The sequence below is a fragment of the Belonocnema kinseyi genome, chromosome 7 (genome assembly GCF_010883055.1).
Source record: "Belonocnema kinseyi isolate 2016_QV_RU_SX_M_011 chromosome 7, B_treatae_v1, whole genome shotgun sequence".
Classification (NCBI taxonomy): domain Eukaryota; kingdom Metazoa; phylum Arthropoda; class Insecta; order Hymenoptera; family Cynipidae; genus Belonocnema; species Belonocnema kinseyi.
Window position 1 is genome coordinate 107,122,797 of NC_046663.1, and position 18,456 is coordinate 107,141,252.

Consider the following 18,456-nt stretch of genomic DNA (forward strand, 5'->3'; position numbering starts at 1 on the left):
TTTTCGAAAACTGATTTTCAAGCCATCAGGGGCCAACTCGAGCGGCCTGAAGCGGCCAGGCAAATTTTATGCGTGGTTATAGAATCCGGAGTCTCAATTTCGAATTCTAAATGATTAAATAATTAGATTTGGTAACCATTTAAAATGTAAAAATGGAAGTTGATGGAAATTGCAATTAAAAATTATTATTCAAATTAACTTTGTACAATAAATTACAATTTTCATTTCCCTGAATATTTTTAAAAGTTACTTTGAAGAATCAAAATGATGACGCTTCCAACATTTTCACTTAACAAATTTATAACCAACTGTTAGTAATTAATAACAATAATAATCTTTAAATTCATTGGTTTACTTTCTCCACATTGAAGGTTTCTTTACCTCTTTCCAAAAAGTTCTAAAGTGAAAAGAGAATTTTAGTTCTCAAATTATTTCTGTATGTAGCTTTCTTTTTTATGGTGTGGTCCAACAAAAGCTTCTTACAAAATCATTTTTAAAATCGATGAAAATTTTAAAAATTAGATAGAGTATTTTCAAAATGCTAAAAAAACCATAAATCATGTTTCTAACCTATCAAGAAGTTTCAATCGAAGTTTTAATGTTCTGAATTCAATTTTTAGTAGATGTAAACAAAATTGATAAATGATATTTTTTTATTGAAACAAATTTTAAGAAGGTTGATAATTCTTAAACCTTTACGAAAATCTAGCTTCTTTTAGAAGGTGCACTTTGAGCAATAGATGTCAAAATACTTTTTTTAAATATGTGTTCATTACAATATTTGATTATTGGAAAGACTTATAACAATTTAAGCAACTTCTTTTTCTTATTTTTACACATTTTTTCTGCGTTATCTTATTTTCAAATAGGCTTAAAATTTTTCAAATGAAAAAAACAATTGTCAATTCCGATAAATGACTATAGTTCGTGAGGGGTTTGAATAAAAGTTTTCAATTTCACTTACAATATTTATGAAGAAGAAATTTTATAATTTCGTGATTGCAATTCAAAATAACAATTTTGAATGTGCAATTCTAAAAAAGTTTAATTCTTGAGGCTTTGAAAATAAATTCTTCAGATTGAAAAGCTTAAATTCTAACATATTTTTTAAAGTTTCTTAATAGTTAAATGCTCAATCAGGAATTAAATTGCAAATATTCAAAATTGAAGAATTTACCATTATAACTCTTCAAAATTAAACTAAACATAAAAAACATGCAAAATTACATCATTTTAAGCGATACATGTTACGAATATTACGACAAAAACTGGAGGGGGGGGGGTCAAATTTTACACAGATCTAATACGTTCTCTGATGAGAATGTAAAAATGGTTTAAAATTATATAAATTTTGAAAATTCAAACAAATTTTATTTTAAATAAAACTATTTTTGTATATCTTAAAAATTGAAGAGTTCTCTTTTATAAATATCAAAAATTGAACTATTAAAAAAATATTTATTCATTTTTAATTAAACACATTAAAAATTGAAGTCTTCAATTGCAAATTTTCAAGATTGAACGATTTCAAAAAGATATTCAAAATTGTATGATTTTCAACTGTAAACATGCCAAATTAAATTGAGCTATTTCCTTGCTTCTAATACCTTCTATTAATACAATATTAAAATTAAAATTTTATGATAGTCGCTGTAGCTATTTTTGCTAGTTTGAAATAATTAGTAATTTTATTTTGGGTGTTAACGAATATCAAAAGCTAACTTGCTCATGGAAGTTTTTCGAGCTTCTGTTTCCACTTTTTCGTGAAGAACTTATTAATTTTTAATATTCATTGTTTTCAGAAGCGCCATCGTGTTTCACAGCAAGAACAACCGAGCGTAATGGTAATCGTCTGATTTGTCGACCTGATGGTACGTATGCACCGATGCAGTGCCATGAAGAAACGGGGTATTGCTGGTGCGTAACTCCCCAAGGTCGACCGTTACGCGACAGTTGGGTGAAAAATCGAAAACCAAAATGTGCCAGGTCGGGTAACAACTATTTAGCTTCCACGAGAAGCGGTCAAAGAAGGCGTTCTCCAAGCAGAAAGAATCGTAGACAGTACAATGGCAGGCATCGAAACTCCTGCGACCGTTCGGAAAAATCCAAGTTCAATAGCAATCTCATTGAAAACTTCAAAATAGAATACCGTAGGACCAACATTTCCTCGGAAGGTAAATTTATTCACTAGCCTTAGAAACTTTGTTGGGTTTCAGTACTGATAGAAAAATCTCTATATTTTCTTTTGTACTTCGGAGGAAGTAGGAAAGGAAGGTCAGAAAGATCATCCATAAATTACATAACACATTTTTTTCAAATTTTTTACCCCTCCCCTTCCCCATCTAACAAGTTTTAACAAGGTGATTAGGAATCTCCCCCTGCCTCCTATGTTAGGTAATTTTTCCCAATTTTTTCAGACATATCTTATTAAATACAATTTAGTTACATATCACCTGAGATATTCGAATTGTCAAATAATTAAAAGTTTTTCAAATAAAAGGAAATAAAATTAAAACAATATGGAACATTGAAAAAAGGTACAACTCATAAACTCCCCGAAAAATAAAACGTATAAAAAACAGTTCTGCCTAGTAGAAAAATATTCATAAAAACGTTAATTAAGATTTTTTTAATTACTGCTACATATCTCCAATTATTTAATATTGATTATGCATTTTTATATATTTTTCAAAAAGCTGAAGGGTACATGAAATAATCTAAATTTTCTAAGGAACGTTTGCAATACCAATAAATGCTAATAAAATATAATATAAAATGATGTATAAAATTTTCTCAAATATTTGATCAAATAATTTAAGTTTATATTTTCAACAGCAATGTAGAAGATCGAAATCCTTTACTAAAAATTTGAGATATTTTTACTTTATTTTTATTTTGTCGTCAAGTCTAGAAAAGTAGACTACTACATCTATGGGCGGATTGATTAAATAGTGCAAAGCCCGACAAACTTCACAAATATTTAAGGATTTTGTGGGTAGTAGTAATTTTAAAATCTCTTCGAATCTTTGAAATCCTTTGAAATCTTTCAATTCTTGTAAATAAGTTCATTAAAATATCATAAAATCGCTTAAAATGCCGTGAAGTTACATGAAATCTGATCATATTTCTTAAATTATCAGCTTTTAAAATCCTTAAAATTACTAAGATCGTTAACATTTTTATAAAATTCCGTGAAATCCATCAAAATTCCTTAAAAATACTTTGAAATATCAGTAAGTCTTGAAAATCTTTTAAAATACCTTGGAAGCTTTGAAAATATCTCATGTTAGCTTAACCCGATCAAATAAAAAAATGTTGAATTATTTTGCGGTTGGATTCTAACTGTGGATTCTAATTTATGGATATTTTTGTACAGAATGATGAAGAACAAAACATTATATATGTATTATGATTTTGGATACATGGATTTCCTACAAATGTAAAAAATCTTAACATTTTCCCAAACCTCCTCCCCAAAAAAGCTGTTATGTCATTTATGGATGGGTCCATTAAGCACAAAGAATTGAAAAATAATTTCTTCACTTTTAAACCTTCCAGGGACGCAATCATTGTATTTTCTACTTTGAGACAAGACTCAATAGCAAATGCATTTGGTAGTATCTCTTCTTTTTTGCCAATTCCGCTTTTAGGAATATAAAAAGGGAAATAAATTTTCTTAGAAAAAATATCGGTGTCTTACAAAATTCTGTAGGTACCTATTTGCAAATGTTTTAAAACTCGGTATTGGAATTGAGTTCTGAGATCAAAAGATGGCTAAGCATAAAACGGGGATTATATTTATAAACGTCATATTGACTTACAATCTTAGATATTGGAAATCACAGTTCGTGAAAGGAAATCTTGCAGGTTTTCTCTTTATCAGGCCGACACAAGAGTCAAGTGTCGGTAGATATCGAAGTTATATATGGATACTAGGTGTACCGTGTAAAGATGGAGACGTATCATTAGCCGCAAGAAAATATTGGTTAGTGAGGGAACGGGAGAAAAATATAGAAAGAAGCTGAACACTACTTTAAGCGGCGTAATAACCGGTTGTCGGCAAATTGTAATAACCGTGATAATGGAATGTGTTTCACGTCGCATTGGGATTATATCGGCGTCATTGCGCCACTGCTACTCTATTCTGTGACGCATCATTCTCAACACTACCATAAATCTAGATATCTTTCCCTAAAATCTCTTTCAATAAAAGTCACATTTTTCCTCTTTGCAAACTTTCTTACAGTCTTCAAGAAAAATTTGTTTTTGACTTTTAAATTACCCGACCACTTCTAAAGCTGCAAGGGTACAATTAATTCCCCAAATGTGATTTATTCATAGAAAAAAAATTTATTGAGAAACATGGCTTTATTGAGTATTTGCATTTTTATTCAAAGTTCAAATAGTAACAGTTGAATTAAAATAATAAGTTTTCTCGAGAGCGAGATGCCTCGCGACCTACAATCATCAAAAGTTTCTAAAGTCAAATACGAAGGTTTCACATATATCAAGAGTGTCTTGTAATCATGACATTTATGACAAGTAGTAAAAATTCTAATTAGTTCATTTAATTGCTAATCTCAGTTTCAGGGAGTTAGTCTTTTCTTTGTATAAACAGGAACATTAAAGCTTTCAAGAACACAAAGGTTTCTAATTTATTACTGAAAGTAAAGTAATTATTTCAGTAATTATCAATTTTCTGGAATTTATCAGTATTCTCGGAAAAAGCTCTATTTTTCTAAAAATTACGTAATTAGGCCTCGGATTCACCAGACTATTCACACTATTTCACACTTTTATTAAGCGGTGCCACTTTTTTGCTACTATTTCGGAAAAATGACACTATTTTCTCACAATTTTCCAATAATGAAACTTTATTGTCACATTTCTTCACTTTTTCTTGAAAAATATTTCTAAGTTCTTGGTTGCATTTTTTGTATGAAAAAGATCCGTTTTAAACCCGAAATGAAGTAGTTAACTTTTTATATAGAAGAATTAAGTCTGGATAAAAAAAAATGTCTACAAAACAGTTTTTTTTTGTACAAAATAGTTGAATTTTCAAGCGAAAAATACGAATGTTCAATAAAATAGTTTAATTCTAAACCAAGAAGTATGCCCTTTCAACAAGATTGTTGATTTTTCAACAGAATAATTCAATTTTTAACTAAATAATATAGTTTTTAACCAAAAAAGGCAAATTTTTAATCGAAAACTTAACAGTAGACTTTTCAACTGAAAAAAAGATTTTTCGACCAAATATATTTGGATTTTCTTATTCGATTCTATTAATTCAGTTTAAATTTAAGTGAAGAAATGAGAAAAAGGTGAAAGACTGTAAATCCTGCGATAAATAAATAGGAATGTTGATCATTTATAAACTAACCTCTATTGAATGACTTGTTTGTTAGTATAAAAAAGTCTTGTCTTGCAATTTTTACAACGCATTTTACAAAATCTCCAAATTTTCTTGTCAATTTTGTTTATAAAAAGTAATGCTTTTTTATCGATTTCGATAGATTCATTCAATCAAGAATTTAATGCACTTTAATTTGATATAATTTTTTTTGAAATCGTTCAAGTCTTTCTCGAGCTATCGTAAAGGCCAGTTCGAAACGCATGGTTTTGAGAAAAATGCGTTTAAAGTTATTGTCATTCGCGACCGCGAATGAAGATAAGAACCAGTTTTTCCAACTTTGCGAGCCATTTTCGGTAGGTGCACGCATTTAACCCGATCCAAATACGACGCTGGACAAGCTGCTATCACAATAGATCGAGCGCACCTGGAACGGGCGGCATTCATATCTCCCGCAATTTTTCGAATATCAGCCAAAAATTTTACACTGGTATTCCTGGATAGATATGAAATCGATTATTGAAAAAAAACTGGAAAAGTCGATCTTTTTAGCCATTTATCTATGAGAAGGTCCCCTTAATACTTTTAAAATGTCAGTTTAGGAAACTGGAAATTTCGCTTAAAAATTAATTTAATTTTTCATTGCACACATTTTTGATTTTGGACTATACATTTTTAAATTTGGATTACACAAAGTGTGCTGGAGTATGCAACATCTTGGGCCTGAAACAATGATAAAATTGAACTATTTAAAACTAAATATCGAACGGTATTGCGATAAAAATAGCACAGGATATTAGTACTCTTTTAATCTTCTGAAAACATTTTTATTTCTCCCATCGACTTCTAGAAAAAATAAAATTTAGCTAATGTTATTAATTACGTTTGATACAAAGTGTTTTATGTATTTTTTAAGTACTGGAATTTAGCAACAAAAAAACTAAAATCGTTTAATAATTTTTAAAAACTGTAGTTCAATGCAAATATTGTTTATTTACAGATTACACCTCCTTATATTCTTGATTTCTATTAATATATAGTTTTAATGCTTGACAAATTTTATGACAATATTTTGACACTATTTAAAAAAAATTGTGACTATTTACGCTATTTGTGATCTATCTATTATTTGTTACTTATTATATTACTTATTATTATTTATCTGTTCATTCGTGGTTAATGAATTAGCTTCTAAAATTACGTTTTATTTTAGGAGACAAAAATGTGGAGAGAGTTTTATCCTGGAAATTCGTGATCTTGGACAAAGACGGCGATGGTTTTCTGGATAAAACAGAGTATAAGGAATTGAGAAGGTTAGCGAGGAAGGCAGTTCGTCCAAAAAAATGTGCCCGGACATTTGCCCGGAATTGCGATCTCAACAGGGATTCGAAATTATCCCGTCAAGAATGGGGAGCCTGTCTTGCCAACGATTTTACTCGTAAGTTTGAATGCATTTTCCAACCAAATCTTATATGATAACTCTTAAAGTTGCATGAGAGTTTAGCCGGCGATGGGTCTGAAACTAAAATGGTGACTGCAAAAAATAAGAACAAGTGGTTCACTCAATGTTATCAACTTTCTAAAACGGTCATGTCGGGTCTATATCAATGGTTTTTAGATAGTATTCAATAGATTGTCTCCTTCAGACAAGTAACCTTCAAGTAATTTTAAAAATTAATAATATATAGCAAGTGTTAGAGAGAAAATCGTTAAATGTAACAAAGATAAGGAAAATTGTATGGAGTAGCGCTTATGGTAAGTTAGCTGCAATAAATAAATTTATACTATAACATAACATAGGCCTCCGTTCTCAGTAATTTTAATTTTCATTTATTTTACCGTACTTGTATTTTTAACATTTCTGATTTATTGAGAGAGTGAACAATTTGAATTTTATGAATTTATAGGGGTGTGAATTAAAAATAAATATCTCATTTTTATAAAAAATTTTCTTTTATTTAGCGGGGTTGATAGTTATTGTAGAAAATTTGGTAAAGTTGAAAGTCAGGAAAATCTAGGCATTTTGAAAAGCTTCGGAAAATTTTGTACCATTGTCTATGTTTAATTGCTTATTTTTAAATTTAAATAATATTACTAGTTTAATTCTAAGCGCTTTCAAACTGGAAACCTTTAATTTTGAAATTTCGAACATTATTTTCAATAATTTCAATTGAAGAGCTTTCTAATTTAAAGAAATTTTAGTTTATTTTAATTTACATTTGAAAGTCCTGGCAATTAAAAAATCTAAAATGTTAGTTTTGAAAACGTGAAATTAAAAAAAAAAATTAAACTTAAAAACTCTTCAGTTTGTAAATTTGAAACGCAAAAGTGTTATAATTCAAAAATTGCTTTAGCTACTTTTACTGAAATTTTAGTACAATTAGCCAGATTTTTTCGGTATGAATAAGGCGAGCTATAAAAGCGGCTATTTGTACCGAAATAACGGTATGTATAGCTGGATTTTTTGGCACTCGTAGACACTTCATTCAAAAATATAAATAATGTTAAGAAATTGAAATTTTTATCCGTTTGTTTTCAAATGACTATGTTTCTGCAACTTCCATTTGGAATTCAATTAATTGAATTAAGTGGTCGTCCATATATTACGAACGTAATTTGCCGATGATTTGGACCATAGACATAACGCTCGCTAGGCTAGAACTCCCTTCGGTTAAAAGCGTTACATAATATATGAACGACCTCTAATTATATTTGGGTATAATTCAAAATATCGAAAATGAAATTGTCCCAGCTTAAAAGTCTTACATTTTTGAAATTTCAAAAGTTTCAAAAGTCCAAAGCAAAAAAGTAAAATTTCTCAATATTTTCAAGTTGAAATGTCCTGAAAATTCAAGTTACACTACCAAATTGAAATAAACAATATGATTTTCAATACAGTTAAAATGTTTTATTTCAAACCAATTTCAAGTGTTTTCAAATTTGAAATCTCGTCATTCAAAGTATTCAACATTGAAAACGTCGACCAATTTAAAAACGATGAAATCTTGAAACAAGTTGAAATTTTTCCAAAATAAAACCTTGTAAGTTTTAAGAATTTTAAGTTTGAAATTTTTCCAAGATTAAAAATTGTGTTGCTTTTGAATTAAAGTTTAATTAGGGAGCTTCCATCTATTTCGTGATTTTCTGATAGTTTAAATCCATGTCAATGCATTGAAAACCATTATTATTGAAGCAAAAGAATTTAGTAGTTTCTGAGGCTGCCATATAATTTAATTTGTTAAGTTAATCTGCCATCAAATTAATCTTTAAATTATATACATTTTTTCAATAAAAAAGAAATTCTAAAGAATTTAATCAAAAGTATTCTCATGCAAGTAATAAATAGTTTTAACTCATTATTCATGATTAGGTTGACGCATGTATAAAATTACATTTATATTTCTTATTTAAAAATGCGGAGGGGGGATCAAATTCAGTGTAACGTGACGATTTGAGGGAGGGTTCAACGAAATGTCAAATCAATGTTCAAATCAATTTTTTAGCCGCTTTTTAATTCTAAAAGTATTTTCAAAGTACGGAGCCATTCACAAAATACGTGATACATTTTTCAGGAACTTCTGACCTCACCCCTGCGTGATAAGTTTTCCATTGGTCTTAACATGAAGAATGATACTTCGGCAGACCCTCACCCTCCCGTAAACTTATAACGTAATTTGTGAATGACCCCTACTATTCTTAATAATTAGTTTTCTATTAATTTTGAAAATATTTGATATAGAAAGGTTTTTCACCAGATAAATATAAATTGAAAATTTTCACATATTAAGAAGAATATTTAATCAGTATATTTTTCAAAATGTCTTCCATAATATTTTTTTAGATGCTATTAAATTTAGAAGATTATAATTAGGTATTAGGAACTTAAAATTTCCTTCTTTATCAATATAATTAACACTCAGCAAAATGTAGTCGCTTCATAGAATAAAAATTTCTCATAAATATTTGAGACTCTTCGTAATAGAACAAGAATAACTTTGAGGTGTCCTTTCGTATAAGAATAAAAAGTTTATTTATAGAATGATTGGAGAGGTTTTATAAAGCGAGTAATGAACAGAGCCATTCAATATGACAGTATTATCTAAAAACAGCTGTCTAACAAGATAGTTGGCTTGCATTTATGGAAAGTAGATGATAAGTTTTCCATTTAAGTTTTAACGACTCCATCGCTGGTACCGAGCACGCGAATGAATCTATAAATATATGTATACATTTTTGCGATTTGTGCTTAATCCTGTAGTCTATAATAGAACTGCCTAGTATGAGCAATAAATAAAAGGAACGGCAACATTAAATTCGTTCAGTAGCGAATTTCTGCACGAGCTGTTAATAAATTAATTAATTCAACGACTGCACGCCTAGTGGTTACCCCGTAATAACAATTTTCCATTCCGTATGCATGTTACAATTTTACAATGCATACGCTGAAAGCTTTACGAAATTGCGCAAAAAGCTGCCTCGATGCTAATAACTTTTCCCTGCTTGTATTTTTAATGTTCATGCTTCATTTTTTTCAAAGTTTGAATTATTTAAATTGTAAAAAAGGATTTGAAAAACTAATTTTTAAAATACTTAAAAAGTCATCATTGGAGAATTGTGATGATATGTTTTACTTACTAATTACTCATTATTATAATGTACGTATTTGAATTATTCGGATTAATTTGTTTTACATTACTGCACCACGCTATGAAACAAATTGAAATTTCGAATTGGTGGGCTAAATTTAAAATTGACACGACTGGATTGAAATCTTTTATTTTTGAAAGTAGCGACGTTCAGAGTGAAATTTACAAAATTAAAAAATAGATTCAGTTTCTTGAGTTTGTATATTTACGATAGATTTCAGAGCAATTTGGCAAACACTAGACTTTTCTCACAAGAATATATTACAAGACAAGATAAGAAAGAGTTCCTAAAAAAATAAGCGCGTGGCAAATGTGTCTCAAATCAGAATAAACAGTCTGGGGATAAAACCAGTGGATCGGGTTATAATCGGGTAGAAAGCTAGCACTGATTTCACTCCAAATTGATCACAGAAATGCAATAACGCGCCAAACCTCTTGAGTCACTGCTTATCGAGAGTTGAGGACCCTTGGCTGCCAGCCTGCGCCTGAACATGGTTTTGTACTTCAGAAAGGCTTTTAGTTGAACGACCCAATACCGAGAAAACATTTTGCAAATTCAGAGGAAGTGCATATTAGTTTTTTATTATTTGAGTTTATTCTTGGATTTTATTTTGAAATTCAAAGGAGAAGGTGTTCATCTTGCATAGAATGATTAATCAGGATTTTTGGGGTTTGGGAAAGAAATATAGATGTTTCTAGCGATGGTCATTTATCTTATAATTTAAAGGTGAAGAAATACCTTGATTAATTTCAAGGTCCGATTATTCAAGTTGCTGACCTCAGAAATAAAAATAAGAGTTAGGATATTATTTGATTCAATGAATATCAATTGAAGTTGATATGTTCTAGAATTGAAGTATTTATGAGGCTAGTTTGTTAGAAGATGCAATTACACTGTGTGAAAGTAATAAAATGCTTTTCACGAAACATAGTAGAAAATGTAGGTCTTGTGGAACTGAAAAAGTGTAATATGCAAAATTCCAGATACGCCTCTCAAACTCTGATTTTATGGACAATACCCGTTCTTTGGTAGAGGCATGTATATAAAAATTCAGAACTCCACCATTTTTAATTTGATTTTCAATTTCTATTTTTGTTTGGAACTAGAACCATAGATTAACCATAGATTGTTAATTTTATCACGATGTAAAATGACGAATCTATAATATAATCGAAAATTTTCTCTATTTTTTCAACTTCAACCACAATCTAATGATTTTTTTCAAAATCCTAACATTCTTTGCTGTTGGTATATTAAAAGGGAATTCAATTCAGTGTGTAATGAGATTTTTGCGTTCTCATAATTCATGACTGAAAAAGTATCGCAATCGTCCCAAAATTTTACACCTAGGTTCTTCAACTGTCTGTCTGTTCGTCCGTCCGTCAATACGGTAGCTCTTCAAAGAAATGAACGTATCACATCGAGCTTTAACATAGTTTTTGGGTGCTATAACGAAGAAAGAGTTTGTTAAACAGCTTTCCTTGACCAAAGGTGCTGATTTTATCCATAGAAACCGCTATGCAAAAATCTAGTATTGCAATTCTACGCTAAACTAAAACAGAAACCTGAAAAATGCTTTAGAGAATTGTAGTTTATCGAAATATCTACAATTCGCTGTTCGGCGAAACAGTACCCAGTGGGCAAAAAATTTGGCAACGTCTTTACGACAACTTTACGACAACTTTACGACATCCTATGTCCACGTCGTTGCGCTGTCTTAAAGAAATCGTCAGATCATGCGACTTATTTATGATATCGTAAAGACACCTTAACGACATGGACAATAGGATATCTTAAAGTTGTCGTAACGATGTCGTAAAAACGTCGCCAAATTTCGTGCCCACTGGGTACTCAGTTACACACAGAATGAAACGCACTTTCAACATATTAAGAGCGAAAAGTTATTAGAATAAAAAAAGTAATTAAATTTTTGTTAAAGTTAAAATAATCGGAGAAAAAGTAAGAAACTTTGAAATACAGTGAAGTCTCTCCTATTTCCGCGGCCTTGAAACGTAAGGATTCTTTCATTCCAAGGCTCGATCGCGATCTTAAGATATTTTTGTTAAGCGACGTTTACTGGTTGCCCCAACCTTGTATTGATGCGGCCCAGTGCTGGTGACGAGTGCCCCGAACTCTTCTACGCATGCGTCGCCCTCGGTCTCTGATTCGTTGCTGTTCGCGTACTATTTAAAATGCTAAGAAATAACATTTTTATTGTTTATAATGAATAATGTCATTTTAACTTATATAAATGTTTATTAGACCGATATTAATGAATCTTGATAAAAATAAAAATTTATTAAATGCATTCGGTGTAAATAAAAAATATCCTTTGGTACTCACTTGTATTTTTCTAGCATATTTTTCATTATTCGAAAATTTTGTTATTTAAAGTTTATTAAAATATTAAAATGCATTGACAATCTTGTTTTTCAATAGAATTATATTAATTAATACAAAAATTGATATATTTAGCAAAAACAACCATAACACTGTATGCAATTAATAAATTTTTATTTTTATCAATATTTATTAATATCGGTCTAATAAACATTTATATACGTTAAAATGACATTATTCATAATAAACAATAAAAATTTTATTTTTTAGCATTTCGAATTGCGCGCGAACAGCAACGAATAGTGCGGGGTACTCGTTATGAGCACTGTTGCGACCCATATAAGCAACTTTTTAAACTGCGCATGTGCCGAATAATACACTCTACTCTCAGTTTAGTAATTCGTAGAACTGCTGACACACACAGTTTCCCAGCTCAAGCGGCGAGAGATGGTTGCGACTCTTCCCTGGAAAACACTAGCAGGGTAGCGGAAAGTAGCAGTGCGCGGGTACTCCCATACAGATATTGCGTAATATTATGCATTCCAATTGGAAACGTTCCAGGCAGCCCTGATTTGCGCAGTTGGAAAAGTCGCGGGCCGCTAGGAACTATTCACTATCGAATCAAGGTGTTTTAGCGTTTAAAATCGGTATGACATGAAATGTAACAATCGTAACACTTTGTGACTTGATCTGGAGTTAGCGATATCTGATTGGCACTTTTGAAAAGATTAAAAATCAAGTGAAATCAGCAGAAATATCTTGAACTATTCCAAAATAGTGAGCGAGTCATTAGGAGTCAACGAGAGATTGTGAGCAATCACGAGCAGTCAAGCGAGCGATCTAGATAGCAGTCAGTGTAGTCAGTGCTTTTAGCGTGCGACACTTTGCTTCGTCGCCTCGCTAGACCCTCTACAGTTTATGAGTGAAACGAGCGGGGAGTGTGAGTATTATTGTTGACTATGGTAAAAACTGTACATGTGAAAAATTCGCCATAATTTTTGCAACAATAACAGAGTGGCCATTTTATTCTATGAAAAAATTTCCAGTCATTTCCTGGCGTTTTCCCGGTTCACAACCATTTTTGATGGTGATTGTGATTAAAACATTCGAACTCTTGAATCTAAAAATTATTTCATTTGAAGTTATAAAAACTGAAATTCAAATTAAAACACTCAAAGAGAAACCATTTTGCATTTTGACATCTTAAAATTTACGTAAAACGTTTTTTTATTAAAGCGTTCAATAATTTACGCATATAAAATGGAAGCTTCTGACACATTTTAAGTGAACAATTTGAAATTAAATGCAGTTAAGTTGTGAAATTAAAAAATTTTAACTTTTATATGTTGTACAGTTCGAAGGATCTAAATTTTTAAATCCTAGCTATCATATTCAATTCAGAAACAGAAAAAATTTAACGATTATAATTTTTTAACTGAACATTTTTTATATTAAATATAAATCAATAATAATCTAAAACGTTATTCTTCAATAAATTTTATATTATAAGCAATATTTTAGTGAAATAAAACAAAACAAAATTTATATTAAAATATAAATTAATAATAATCTAAAGCGTTATTCTTCAATCAATTTTATATTATAAGCAATATCTTAGTGAAATAAAACAAAAATATTTTCTTACCATGAATAAATAAGGTTTACATACAACATTTTTCGCAGACCTTCCTCCATATTAGTACTTTATCATGACCTTTTTTTTATAAGAAAAAACTCAAGACTCTCTCTCTCTCTCTCTCTCTCTCTCTCTCTGTGTTTGTGTGTGTGAAATTTGAGGTAAAAAAAATTAACTCTCGGGCATTAAAATTGTGGCAACAAATCAAATTTCGCATCCATACATGTTTCCACTTTTCTGATTACATTTCGTTTATCGATTTATAACTTTTCCAATTGTCATTTATGATGCGCTGCTTTCATAGAAACTTTGACTTAGGATGGAAACTTAAAGAATAAGCTGAAGGTGTGGTCTCTAACTTAGGAAATTGAATTCTTGAATAGCACCTTAAACAGGAAATTGAATTCTTGAAAAGTACCTTAAACAGGAAATTGAATTCTTGAAAAGTACCTTAAACCTACCCAAAATCTCTTGAAATTTACCGAAAATTTCCGTACGTTTACCAGAAAAATTAAGAAAGTTATTGCAAACTCACGCAAAACGTAAAATACGAGTTTAATCCTCATCATTATTTGGCTTAATAAGACAAGCAACCACCTCAACTTTAACCACATTTAGTGGCAATATAAAATTTCTTTCTTTAAATATTTCTACAATTTATCGATAGGCCAAAACCTACAGTACTTGTAACTGTAAAAAACGATTTTCTACCAAAGTGGGCTTTATTTCGTCGTCGTTCTTAGCGCCTCAATTATCTTCCTTGAATTTACGATATTTTAAACATTTCCAAACAAATTACAGAAGAAAAAAAAAACTATCAACTTTCACTGGTTACAAGTGTCTGTGGGGTCCACCATTTTGTCTCTTTTAAACTTTTAAAAATTTATTAATAAACTTCGAAATTGGACGAGAGATTATATCAGAATCAAAGAGAAAAACATAAATCACTATACTACATTAAAAATATCACACTTCTAACAAAAATTGGGATTATTTTTGGATAATCTGCGTTTTAATTATTCAAATTTAAACATTCATAAAATTACCAAACAATTATTTTTTTAGGAAGTAGGTTAGATACGCATCGTCTTATGCACTTTAAAAACCAATAAAGATAGTGAGAAATAATTATGTGTTAAGCATAGACTGCCTGTGTGATTTGAAATTAATCTGGCCAGCAGAATCAATGTACATCTGGACAAATCCCAAAAACATGATTCACTGTAGTCAGGAAATTCCGAATCATAATATAATCTATGATCCATAGTAGTATAATGGTATCTTTGTCTGCGGGACGCCCATCTTTGAAAATTATACATGTATGCCACCCAATTTGCATAGAATAACGTCTGTAACTTGATATCATCCCTTTGGCAGCCGCGTTCGCTGTTTTTAATACTCGAAACAACCATTTTATGAGTCTGCAACACTATCTGAAAAGTGATCGTTATATAGCCCTGTACTGACAATTGTAGTAAATAGTTCCACAAATGGCCACTGAGTAACGCACAATGTTTTCTCTTTTACAATTACCAATCACAGCCCAAGCAGATGGCTGCCACGTCAGTCGTATATTTTTACGACTCACTTTTCAGATAGCCCTACAGTCTCATAAAACGCTGATTTCGAATAAAATATTGTACATCACTCGAAGTTTTACATACGTCTCCTGGCGAACCGTAGGAACCGAATGGAGTCTCTACAAAATACCCGTAAAGACCCTATTGGGTCCCCAATCGGTTCCTTTTTAAAAAACTAAAAAAAAAAGCAAAATCAACTTTAAAATGGTTGAAATTCGGATTCTACATTAAAATTCCCTATTGAAGGTCACGGAATGATCGCAATAGTTTTTTTTGCAACTGTAAAAAGTATTTAAAAAATAGAAGACTTATAACGCCTGTTGACTGCTACACTTCAAACGCATCATCTGTAAGTAGAAATCAACAGGCGTTATAGATTTTATATATTTTTAAACTTTTTACCGCTACAAATAAAAGTATTGCGATTACGCCGTGAGTTTTCAATAGAACATTTAACGTAGGATCCGAATTTCAATAGTTTAAAAGTTGATCTTGCTGTTTTTTTGAAATTCTCAAAAAAGAACCGAATGGGAACCCAATGGAGTCTTTACGGGTACTTCGCACAGACTCCGTTCGGTTCCGTCGGTCTGTCAGGGTCTCTTCATGTGAAGCTCAATGTTCGCAGGACGACTTCGAAAACCATTGTCGGCCAGGGTTTTACAACTGGTCATGCAAACATTAATCTCCTCATAGAGACGTGCCTAACACTACTAGTGAGTTAATGTAATATTTCATAACGTATTGCTGACATAAAGTGGGTTCCATACTGTCTTACAATTAAATTCGTAATATTGTGTCATCGACCCTTGTATCTTATTATATTATGTATATATAATATATTTAATTGTAACATACTATAGAACCCACTTTATGTCCCCTGGCTGACCGAAGGAATCGAATGGAGCCTCTACAAAGTACCCGTAAAGACCCCATTGGGTCCCCATACGGTTCCTTTAAAAAAAAAAAACTAAAAAAAAAACAGATCAACAGAAAGTTGATCTTTCTTTTATTTTGAGTTTTTTTTTAAAGGAACCGTATGGGGACCCAATGGGGTCTTTACGGGTACTTTGTAGAGACTCAATTCGGTTCCTTCGGTCCGCTAGGGTCAGCAATACGTTATGAAATATACATTAGTTGGGTTTTGATTCCTCTAGAATCAAACCGAAGGGCCTATGACAAAGCCACTGAAAGCGTCCTCGGGTTGCGGATAGAGAGTTCCTGTACCAAGGGTTTCTGCTGAATATGGTTACAAAAATTAATAGGCAGTTGCGGACAATTGTCCAGGTGTGGTCCCGAAGAAATTAACCCCCCAGCGGAGATGTGAAAACCGTGCCAAAAACTGAATGGCTGGGTTAGGTCTCTAGAACGGTGGCTCTGGGATACCGGACGACTTCTCAGAGTACGCAGCCTTATCTTTGCATGCGGGGCTCTACAAGGATGGCGAACCTCTTTCTCTAGCTTCTCATGGGAACAACAATGACAACACCAAACGTAGTAGTAGTAAGTTCGGTTGAAAACAATAGGATGGAGATGTAGTCAATGCGATAGATCGGTGGAATCTCGGGACCTTTAGGTGGACTTAGCGACTAAATCACGACTTGCTAGAGTGCTACGATGCGATTGTGGCCCCTGAACGGGGTTACAGGGTACGACTACATGCTCTGTGGTGCGAGAAACACCCAGAGCTATCGCACTTTTCGCATTAACGTGCGCGAAAACATGCCAAACTACTCCAAAAAAGGGGCTATGTAAGTGGAGCGCCTACTCTACCACAGCCAGAACAAGCCGATGCTTTATGACCTAGAGAAACATCAACACCCAGCTTTCTTTCCAGCTTAAAGATCTGGCTGAAATAGATGACGAGCTTCGTGGACATTTTTCAAAAGAATCCGATCTCTGGACTATCAATTGTTGTGTGTATAATGCAGCGAGAGCTTTGGCCGAAGCGAACCGTAAAACAAAACCAACGGTTGATCATAAGACCAAAAGACGAATGCATCAACTCGCCATAAAGAAATGCTGGGCAAAGCAGTAAGCATCCCGCATTCAGGGGTGCGTTCCAGGGGACCACCTGGGTGACGGGAATCGCAAGTTTAGAGTATCAGACTAAAGTTTAGTATCTTCATCACTTTTCACTATTTTTGAACACATCACTGTTTGTAATAGCAATGACATTATTACTGCAGCAGCAATTAAAATCTTCTTATCCTGTTTTGCTTATATTTGAATCTGACCATACTATTGGCAGTTAGTGTTACGCCCTCTGAACAGGAGAGCCAGAGAGAGTCAAGAGAGTCTCGTTTGAGCAGCGCTACGCAACGTATCATGATCCTTCGATATTTATCATTAAATAGTTATCAAAAGTGTCAGAACCTGGTTTATGAACCATAAGTGCCGTACTTTTATGGATTACGCGAGAGCTACGAAAAATCGGATAATTTAAGAATCTCCGAGCATAAGTACATCAGTTTTTGTTTTTCTCGCCAAGTGTTTCGCTACATTGCGAAAGGCACGTTTTCTGGAATAATGAGCATTTGATGAAAGACACTGACTGAGAATAATCAGTGAATCGGTTCGCAAATGAATTTTGTATGTGTTAAGGCTAAAAAAATCGTTATATTTCAGTTTCGTTGTCAAAATGGCGGTTAAAAAATGGCGATAGCATAGCGTAAGCTTCACTTTTGGTCAATTTTAGTTCGCGCAAACGAACGGGAGTGGCGCATCTATTCGTGTGTTTACGGACTTCGAGGCGGGCACCTCGGCTAGTGCAGTGATCTCAGATCTGAAACGAGACGTGGTCTAATACTATGGCACGTCTATGTCCGTGTGAATATGGTAGGACACGATATAAATGCCTGGGTTGCGCGCGCAACCCATTTCTCCTCTTCTGAATTTGAAAA

General features: G+C 32.0%; 1 protein-coding gene across 1 annotated transcript in view; it reads left to right on the forward strand.

The window, feature by feature from the left end:
• The window catches only part of LOC117177369 (SPARC-related modular calcium-binding protein 2), a 93,279-nt gene that overhangs the window by 51,411 nt on the left and 23,412 nt on the right, over positions 1-18,456 (forward strand). The window contains exons 3-4 of the mRNA XM_033368010.1: positions 1,803-2,174; positions 6,567-6,791. Coding sequence (XP_033223901.1) covers positions 1,803-2,174; positions 6,567-6,791 — 597 coding nt within the window. The remainder of the gene's footprint in view (positions 1-1,802; positions 2,175-6,566; positions 6,792-18,456) is intronic.